This window comes from Bison bison, unplaced genomic scaffold, assembly GCF_000754665.1.
Source record: "Bison bison bison isolate TAMUID 2011002044 unplaced genomic scaffold, Bison_UMD1.0 scf7180017864371, whole genome shotgun sequence".
Taxonomy (NCBI): Eukaryota; Metazoa; Chordata; class Mammalia; order Artiodactyla; family Bovidae; genus Bison; species Bison bison.
The window spans coordinates 13,003,317-13,013,500 of record NW_011494943.1 but is presented as its reverse complement, the minus strand read 5'-3'; the positions used below and the strand labels follow the sequence as shown (position 1 = coordinate 13,013,500).

Sequence of the window (10,184 nt, the reverse complement as noted above, 5' to 3'; positions counted from 1 at the left end):
AGGGCGGGGGGTGGGTGAGGAGATGAGAGGCCCTGCACTAGGCGGGGATGAGGGCTGCACAACACTGAGAATGACTAAAAAGTTACCGGACTGTTCACTTTCAATCGCTTTCGGTGGTAAATTCTATATTACATGTATTTTTTTTTTTAAAAAAGGTTTTTGAAGAAGAGGATCAAACTCTGGAATAAAATGTCCACAAACCACTGTCCTAGCTCAGATGCCTGAGCTCAGACGAGCAGAGGTCTTTGGGTCACTGCTCGGTGGCTCATAATCTTCCTAAGATCCTGTGTTTCTTGAGGACAAGGTGGGGCACCCCTGGGAACTGCCTTTCCAGCCAGTGCTCCATGACCCTAAAGTGGTATTTCCCTTCTCCCACTGTCTGAAACTGCACTGCTTCACATGGAGAAAAGTAACCGGCTCAATCTCATGGCCACCTTGGCCCCAAGGACATGAACGTGCAGTAACTAGGGGCTGCTCTGCTGTCCCGTGGGTGCCTGCACCCCACTGCACCCTGCTTGGCTCAGCAGGTTTGCCCATGGGAGATCACTTGTCAGCTGGGACCACGGCCCTCACTGGGGCACATCTCCTCAGCCAGCCTTTCTTTATTCCTGGAGCTACTTTTCTATTTAAGAGAAGACCCCACGAGGTGGGAGCAGGTGACCTTGAGGTGAAGAGAAGGGGCTGCTGCAGACTTAGGGGAGTTGCCTGCTGGCAAGGGGAGGCACCCACCTCGTCACAGCCGACGTGGAACCACCGGGCGCCCGGGTGCAGCTCCATCACCTGGTCGATCATGGCTGTGACCAGTGCCAGGGACTCCTCTTTGTGGGGGTTCAGGGTGTTGGGGAAACGTGCCACTTCCCGGAGGTGAGCGAGAGCCTCGTGCTTCAGCACGAACTGCAGGGAGACAATAGGAAAGCTGGCAACCCTGGGGAGAAGCTTATGCCCGAGCTCCCCACAGCTGGGCTCCTGCCCCTGCACCCTGCCAGCCTCGTGTCTATTAGAGTTCCCAGGGGGGCCAGCGGGACTGCCCTGGGCATGGGAGCCAGGGCTCTGAGCAACCAGGCTGCTTGGTCAACAGCCCTTCTCCCTTCCACCTCTAACTAGGCTGAGTGAGAAAGTGGACAAGACAGTCTCCCATCACAGCAGAATTACATGTGGGTGGACTTCTTGCTCAAGTGAAGAGGCTGGCAAACTACCCACTCCCCATTGCCCTGCCCATCACACACACACACACACACACACACACACACACACAAGTACAAAGTGGAACCATTTGTCAAAAACAATTTCAGGCCTTCAGAAACCAACCAAAGGTGAATGACAAACTGAGAAATGTTTGTTCATGAAAGACCGTCACAACTTTGGGTAAAAACAGAGATTCTGCAGCTTCTGCCCAGGGCCCCACCCCCTGTGCCCACCAGCGGCTGGATGTGGGTAAACCCAGTCCTTGGAGACCTGTCAGTAAGAGTGGCAAACTGTTCTGAATTCTGCGGTCCTCACAGGACCACAGAGGTGACACATGTTCTCCTTCACACCAGCTGGCTGGGGCCACACACACACACACACACACACACACGGGCCTGAGAGGGCTGGGTGGAAAGCAGGAGCCACAGCAGACTGAGCACTGGCTGAGCTCTTAAGTGTGGCACCCCTAGCCCCTGGGGCATAACGTGGAGCCTTACGGGCTTGGGCACAACTACTGCCCAACCTGCGTGGAATCACCAGCTGTCAAGACAGAAGAGTGACCCCCTAAGAGCAAAAAATAAAAACAAGAATAAAAACCCAACAGAGGCATTTGTGGCCACACACATCTGGGGAGACAGATTAAATCCAGACAATTTACAACTACCCATGGGGAAAAAGTCAGATTCGCTGTAACATATGATCTGAAATGTCCAGTTGTCAACCAAAAATTGAGACGTGCAAATAACTGGCAAGTGAGATGGACACTCAAAGGAAAAACCAGTCTATGGAAACTCACGTTGAGAGGGCCTGGATGTTGGATTTATCAGACAACAGCTCCTCAGCTGTTCACAGAGCCTCTCCGTGCAGCGCTGAGCTGTTCCCTGCAGGTGGCTAGCCCTGCCTGTGCACCCCTGAACCCCACAGCTGGGTGCAAGTTAACTTCCCTTCCTCCCACTTACCTCCATGTGCCCAAATGTCTGCACCAAGGGAATGACCTCCAGCTCATTCAGTGTGGCCAGGTGCAGGATCTCTTTGATTTCTGAAGGGCTAGAGAGACAAAGACCACCCTAAGAGGTGCAGGCCGGCTTCCATTTAGGCTCCCAATCCCCGCTTGTCAGGTTCCTGGGGGACTCTACTGAGGAAACTAGTAGGGTCACTAACTCTGAAAAGCCCAACAGGTATTCTTAAGCTTTCAGAGAAGGCTTCCATGCTACAGTTCAGGAAAACGATGCTCTGTTATGTCATCAAGTAACAGTTTACTTCTGACCAGCTATTCTGACTCAAACTCTATAAGAAGCTAAACTGGGCCACACAAGGAATCATAGTCTAGAACAAAGGTGGGAAGACAGGGCCTGAGGGTAAATTCACCGCTTGTTTCTGTACAGCCCATGACCTAAGAATGGTTTCAACATTTAAAAATTGTTGAGAACAATCAAGAGAAGAATAACATTTTGTGACCTGCAAAAACTATATGGGAGGGCTTCCCTGATGGCTCAGCGGTAAAGAATCCACCTGCCAGTGCAGGAGACATGGGTTCGATCCCTGGCTTGGGAAGACCTCCTGGAAATGGCAACCCACCCCAGTATTCTTGCCTGGGAAACCCCATGGACTGGAGAGCCTGGAGGGCTACAGTCCATGGGTGGCAAAGAGTCGGACACAACTGAATAACAAAAGAACAAAAATTGTATGGAATTCATCCTTCAGTGTCCACAAATAGGGTTTTATTGGGTCATAGCCATGCCCACTCATTATTATCACCTGTGGCTGCTTTTGCCCCACAAACAGTTGTAACAGAGATGAGATGGGCTGTACAGACTGAAATATCTACTGTCTGGCCCTTTATAGAAAAGGCTGGTGACCCCTTTAATAGAGTACCAAGACTAGGTGGAGTGACTCATCTGAGGGGGTTAGTAACCGCATCTATTAGCGCTTTCCAGGTGGCTCAGTGGTAAAGAATCTGCCTACCAATGCAGAAGATTCAAGAGACGTGGATTCGGTCCCCAGGTTGGGAAGATCCCCTGGAGTAGGAAATTGCAACCCACTCCAGTATTCTTGCCTGGAAAACTTCCATGGACAGAGGAGCCTAGCAGATTATAGTCCATGGGATTACAAGGAGTCAGGCATGACTGAGCACACATGCATTTATTTATCCATCTACAAATGGACAAAACCCTTGGAAGGAAGTCACTGTCAGCACGCCTGAGTGTTCGTTCAGGTCATCGTCCTGCTACTGAGACTACTGAGGATGCCATCCAGGAAGGGCCCCGGACCACTCTACTCTGAGGTGTCATTTATGAATTCATCTCAATTTCTGTGTTTGAACCATCTCTAAAGTTAATCAGTTTTACAAATGAACTGATGACATAAGGTTCTATCTTTAAATATACCTTTTTCAAGCTTCACTGGAACCCTGGTACCTTTTTCACTTTTAAAAACAAAGGAACAGAACACGTTCGTTGTACAAAGAAACACAAACACCTCTGCCATCACCACATTAATGCTCTGGATCACGCCTTTCCTGCTTCCCACTCATAGGCACATGTTGGGAGTTCTGTCACACAGAGCCAAGCCACCCTCCAGAACGGTTAGGCTGCTCTACAGCCCACCAGCAGGAGGGTAGTTTTTGCTCACCCTTGTGGACACAGAGGACTATCATTTTGTTTTAAAAGCTTCTCCAATTTGGTAGCCAAAATGGCATTTCATTGTTTTATTAATACCATATACTTCTTTCTTTTGGGGGGATCAAAATGTTCTTTGTCCAATTTTCTTTTGGGCTATTTGTTATTGATTTACATGGATACCCATAATTTTAAAGCCAAATGCGGTATGCCCATGACCATGCTATCTGACTTTCCTGATTCTGATCTGCTGCTGCTGCTGCTGCTGCTAAGTTGCTTCAGTTGTGTCCGACTCTGTGCAACCCCATAGACGGCAGTCCACCAGGCTCTCCCGTCCCTGGGATTCTCCAGGCAAGAACACTGGAGTGGGTTGCCATTTCCTTCTCCAATGCATGAAAGAGAAAAGTGAAAGTGAAGTCACTCAGTCATGTCCGACTCTTAGCAACCCCATGGACTGCGGCCCACCAGGTTCCTCCGTCCATGGGATTTTCCAGGCAAGAGTACTGGAGTGGGGTGCCATTGCCTTCTCCATGATTCTGATCCTTTCCCCTTTAATCCTCACTTTTCTGATAAAGATCCCACTTGGGGCCTTAAAGACCCTCCCTCCTTCTTCTGCACGGACACCTGTCAAAGTGTCCTCCATGCATTTCATATCCACAGACAAGACTGAAACAAATCACAGCGCTTCCTTCTGGGGGATCATTTGTGGTTGTTGTTTCTCAGTTTCTAAGTCATGTCTGATTCTTTGTGACCCCATGGACTGCAGCACGCTAGGCTTCCCTGACCATCACTATCTCCTAGAGCTTGCTCAAACTCTTGTCCGTTGAGTCAGTGATGTCTTCCAATCACCTCGTCCTCTGTTGCCCACTTCTCCTCCTGTCCTCAATCTTTCCCAGCATCAGGGCCTTTTCCAACGTATCAGCTCTTCACATCAGGTGGCAAAAGTATTAGAGCTTCAGCTTCAGTCCTTCCAATGAGTATTCAGAGTTGATTTCCTTTACAATTGACTGGTTTGATCTCTTTGCAGTCCAAGGGATTCTCAAGAGTCTTCTCCAACACCACAGTTCAAAAACATCAGTTCTTTGGCACGCAGCCTTCCTCATGGTCCAGCTCTCACATCTGTACATGACTACTGGAAAATCCATAGCTTTGACTATATGGATGCTTATATTCTTTTAAACGTTTCCAAATTCTCTTCAGTGAACGTGCTTTATTTTTATGATTCCTGCCCCCCCTCCCCTCCAGGCTGCTGCCCTGCACATCCCATCTTCTCTACAGAGGCATTGCCCTGCTTGGCACCTCAGATACCTGTACGCATGCTTGGCCCTCAGCAGCCTCAGGTGGCCCTCGTAGGGAAACATGTCTTCATACTCAATGAGGATGCCATTTGCACCCAGGGCACGGAACAGGGGGAAAATCTGGGGAGGAGACAGAAACGTCATGAAAACATGACTATTTGAATGGAAAACGACACACATGCAGGTCACAGACTCATTCTTTTAGCTGATGGACATGCATTATAGCTGATCTTTGGACTGATAATTCTCCTGGAAACTTTCCACCTGAAATGTGTACTCTGTGTTATGCCAACTAAACACAAATGTAGTGATGTGTTCACTTGACACAAGGGGCAGGGTTTCTGCTTGCTATAGAATAGCAGCTGCCTAGTGGCTTAGCTGGGGAGGGACGGTTGGGCAAGCAGGGTCAGACGGCACCTCATCTGGATGAGACTTGCAGCATGGGGGCCTCCTAGAACACAGGGAAGGGGCGGCCTGGGGCAATGGGAGCCTATAGGCTCTGGAGGGCTAGTGGTGGGCGCCTGGAAGAAGCCTAGAGGAGGTAGATGAAGGAGGAAAGAGGTTGTCCCTCTGTGCTTACGGGGTCCCTGCCCTGGTTCTCTCCCACTTCTTTTTTCCACCTTTATCTCAAGAACATGGACTCCTATCCTCCAGGACTTTTAGGGCTGTATCTACTGTACACAGCACTGAGATTTTCTTTTAGCCTGGCATCACAGGCAGGGGTGAGGGCTCCTGTAACTATTTAGAATATAAATCCACCTCCAGACAAGGGCCACTACAAGTTTTATACAATTTGTAGCACTCTCGCTGATGTTGCTGTCAAAGCTTTCTTTCCCCAGGAACATGGGAACATTCTTAAGCATGCTGGATAGAAGGAAATCAGCTTTGGACCAGGAATTAGCTAAGATCATTTATAAAGTGGGTCATTGACAATTGACTGCAAATTATAAGAGGAGGCTGATTGTGGAAAGGAGTCAAACTAACCCAGGTCAGTCACTTGCACAAATGAAACATAACGGTTATAGCATTTCCATATTTTCCGCAGCATTTTTGCTCCTGGTTTTCCTTGCAGCCTTTAGCCATCTGACCATTGGGTGGCCTCTTTACCATTTCTGTTGGGGCTGGTAGGGATCTTCGGTGCCCTGGGTGGCTGACAGGCTGCTAAGCTCAGCCTGAGGGAGCCACCCAGCAAACCCTCAGAAACAGGGGGAATAAGAAATTGTTGTCTGAACCTGACTGTCTGTTAGCAGCAGCAGGTAATGAAATGAGTAAGAAAGTGTTGTCTGCACCTGACTCTGTCCGTTAGCAGCAGCAGGGGGCTCCAGCTACACGCAAACTGGGCCTTCCTTCCTGTCTCTCACACCTCTCCATTTGTCACAGCGCTTTTCTCTCTTCACGTTTGACTTTTTTTTCTTTTCTGCCGTTGCTTTCTCAACACTGGTTCCCATGGTGTCTATTCACTTTTGTCCTTTTTCTAGTTTAGTCTCTATTTCTGATTTTTTTTTTTTTTCTTATAATTCATTCCTGAGTCTGGAGGCAATCTTTTCACAATCTACTTTTGTCTGGCTATGGCTTTCTGTGCTTTTTAAAATATTTATTTGGCTACCGTGGGTTCTAAGAGCAGTATGGGGGATCTTCGATGTTCACTGCAGCACGCCGGGTCATTAGTTGCAGCATGTGGGACTGGGCGTTTCTATTTCTAACTCATGCTGTTCTTCCATAGCTTCTTAGTATCTCTGATCTTGTTTTGAAATATTACAGAACTGTGCCATCTGCTTTGTTGTCACATGGTGCTGGTGTGCCTTCACTGTTACTCAAATCATGGTCCTCTATTTTCTGGCAATGTTTTTTCACATGGCACAACCACACTCCTTTCCTATTGCTCATTTTACAATGAGATTTGTTTTCTTGTATTTGGAGAGCAGGTTCTTACGTTTGGGATGGAGCTGGGCCAGCCCAGGGCTCCCTCTGCAGCTGTTACATAAAGGATTAGCAGTTACGGACTTTGTGCAGCTACTTCCATAGCACTCAGTCTTCACTCCCTCTGGATCCTGTTTCTCCAGTATTTGAAACTTCTCTCTCCTTTACCTCAATGTTACTCCGCAGTTCACTCATTCTCAATCTGGAGCCAGTGACATCTCATCCAGTTTCTGACTTACCTTTACTTGTTGGGCTATTTTGTGGATTCCCTGGTCTTGGAGTCATCTGAATTCTATTTTTTTTTTAATATTTATTTGTATTTATTTGGCTGCACTAGGTCTTAGTTGCGGCACGTGGGATCTTTGATCTTCGTTGTGGCATGCAGACTCTCATTTGCATCATGTGGGATCTAGTTTCCTGACTGGGGATCGCACTTGGGCCCCCCGCATTGGGGACTTGGAGTCTTAGCCACTGAACCACCAGGGAAGATCCTAAATTCTTTTTTACCTTTCCTCTACCATCCCCTGCCCAGCTGCTAACCCCACAGGAGTGTTGAGCTGTCTGTCCGTGGTTTGGCCCCGCCCCTTGCATTTTGGCATTCACAGGAAAATCCTGATAACTTACATTTGTTTTAGAGTACATGCTTTTCCTGTGGCTGCCATAACAAGTCATCACAAACCGGGGAGCTTGAAATAGTAAGAATGTGTTCTCTCACAGCTTGGGAGGATGAAGCCCAAAATCTAGGTGTCAGCAGGGCCGTGCTCCCTCCCAGGCTGTAAGGGGCATCCTCCCTGTCTCTTCCAGATTCTGCGAGTTTCTGGCATCCTTTACCCTCCTGGGCATGCAGATGCATCAATTCTAGTCTCTGCCTCTGTCCTCATGTCCTCTTCCCTCTGTGTCTATTGTCCCCTCTCCTTATACAAACACCACTTATTGGATTAGAGCTCACCCTGTTCCCATATGACCTCATCTAATGTCAGAGACATCTGCAAAGACCCTATCTTTAAATCACAGGTCACATTAACAGGTCCGCTGGGTTAGGATTTAAACATATCTTTTTAGGAGACGCAATTTGGTTCACAAGAGAGGTTGTGGGGTTTTGTCTTTTCTGTTTTTCCTTTTGCCATCCTGGTTGCTATCTGCTTTGTGAGGGGATATGGGGGAAATTCAAGATCTATGCTGCTGCCACCACGCCGCAACTCAGAACCCATGGTTGAGTTCCAAAAATGTATGTACAGAACACTGTTCACAACTTCATAACCAAACCCGAGGCAAACTGATTCTCTAGAGAAGAAAGGGAGCTCTTACCTCCGAGAGGTAGCAGACCTTTGGCGGGGCTCCTTTCAGGTCCAGATGAACTAGTCGCATCTTAAATGGTGAGGAACCCGACATCTCACTATTTTTTGAGAAGTCATATAACTAAAAAATCTCTTTTCTGGGCACTTCTTCCTAGTGAAGAAATTCAGAGTTATATCCTTCCAATGTCTGTTTCAATTCTGATATGAACTAGAAGGAAACTCATTTCACCAACATGAAATATATCAAGATGTCTGTCTCCAAGTTCAAATACAAGGACCCTTGTCATACAGCACTGGTTTCCTTATAAGATGGCTATAATCTACAATAATACAAATGACTGCAAAATAATTTCCTGTTTTAAAGACTGTCTTATCCAATATATACTATGCCAGTGAAAACAGGCAAATATCTCTTAAACATTTTTCAGGCCCCACAATATGATGCTTCTGTAGAAAACTGATCCTCAATTTTATTCTACTTTAAATAGTATTAGAAATAATTTGCATTTTTAGAGTTTGAGTCAGCTTGGTTGCAGGGAAGGAGAAACTGTAAAAATTTATCCTAGGTCAGAGAAAACTGTCTAGGATTTAAAATAGGCCATTGATAATTTAAAAACAAGTAAGTCACAAGTTTATCAGTGCTGACTAGTTTATGTTAAACTACAGGAGGTATCTGGATGAAGCATAAAACACATAGAATTAGACAGGAAAAGGAAAGAAAATCTCTGTATATTGATCATATATTCAGCTCCACAATTCAAACTACTCATTCTGTGCAAGGATTCATAAATCCCTGACCTTAGGGACTTTATAATATAGCAGAGACAATAATATAATGCACATAGAAATCGATCAGTTTGATTGAAAAAAATAAATTATATTCAAAACAATCTCAATGACAAAGTTCTTAAGGCAATTACTTAAATTGCCATCTGAGAAGTGGATGAGTTTAAGACCAAGCATTTTGAAAAACTGAAATGTTTCAAAGCTGAGTTGCTTTACATTTTGAAAAAATAAATAATAAAAAAAGAAAACTCTAACAACCCTCCCCCCCGCCCCCGCTATAACCCAAATGTATTTTCCAGAGAATAGAGTTAAAAGAAAAATTTTTGAGCTGAGAAGTCTGTATTAGTCCTGGGTGTGCTTCCTTGTGTTTAGAGAGAAATCTTCTTACTTTTCTATAGCCCTACAGCAGGAATGAACACCGACATCTTACCTGATTCAGACACATTCAGAGTTGTTTACCAAAGTAAGTTGCTGCAAAATCTAAAGGGAAAGGAGACAGAGAAGTCAGTATTCCCTCTTGCAAGTGTGTAGTTCTTTACTTTGATTCCCTCCTGCACGAGGTCTATAGAAATATGATTATTTCAGACTTGGGTTATTATTTCAGACTTGTCACTATTGCTATCAGACAACCCGGTAGGTAGATCTGCAGGTAAGTTGCCATGCGATGGCATCTGATTTCCCCAGTTTGGGGATTGTTGGGCAGATCTCTTTTCTTGTTCAATGAGTCCAGATCCCCCCCCCCCCCCCCCCCCCGTATCAATAAATTACTCACCTTCTTCACACTTAATCCTTATGAATGAACCTCACTGTTAATTCCACTCATTCAGAATCTTAGGTATCTTGACAGGACTGGTTAAGATCTTACTTCTTGCCCACTGGACGGGAAACTGAATGTTGTAAACTAAACAGCAGGCCTCAGATACTAAGCACCAACAGGACCCAGTGCCCTCAGGTGTGGCATGGGCCCAGGGAGAGGAGCGTTGGAAATCCCACAGGAAAGGGTGCGGAGACCCTGGGAGGAGGGCTTGGACACCGCGGGGAGACGGCTTCGAGACTCTAGGAGGAGTTGGAGACCCCGG

General features: G+C 46.6%; 1 protein-coding gene across 1 annotated transcript in view; it reads right to left on the bottom strand.

The window, feature by feature from the left end:
* Window positions 1-9,969, bottom strand: part of HEXDC (hexosaminidase (glycosyl hydrolase family 20, catalytic domain) containing) — a 15,238-nt gene extending 5,269 nt beyond the window's left edge. The window contains exons 1-6 of the mRNA XM_010856382.1: window positions 9,878-9,969; window positions 9,536-9,585; window positions 8,330-8,470; window positions 5,112-5,221; window positions 2,145-2,232; window positions 730-894 (exon numbers count right to left, since the gene is read on the bottom strand). Coding sequence (XP_010854684.1) covers window positions 730-894; window positions 2,145-2,232; window positions 5,112-5,221; window positions 8,330-8,413 — 447 coding nt within the window. The 5' untranslated portion in view covers window positions 8,414-8,470; window positions 9,536-9,585; window positions 9,878-9,969. The remainder of the gene's footprint in view (window positions 1-729; window positions 895-2,144; window positions 2,233-5,111; window positions 5,222-8,329; window positions 8,471-9,535; window positions 9,586-9,877) is intronic.
* Window positions 9,970-10,184: the final 215 nt, after the last annotated feature.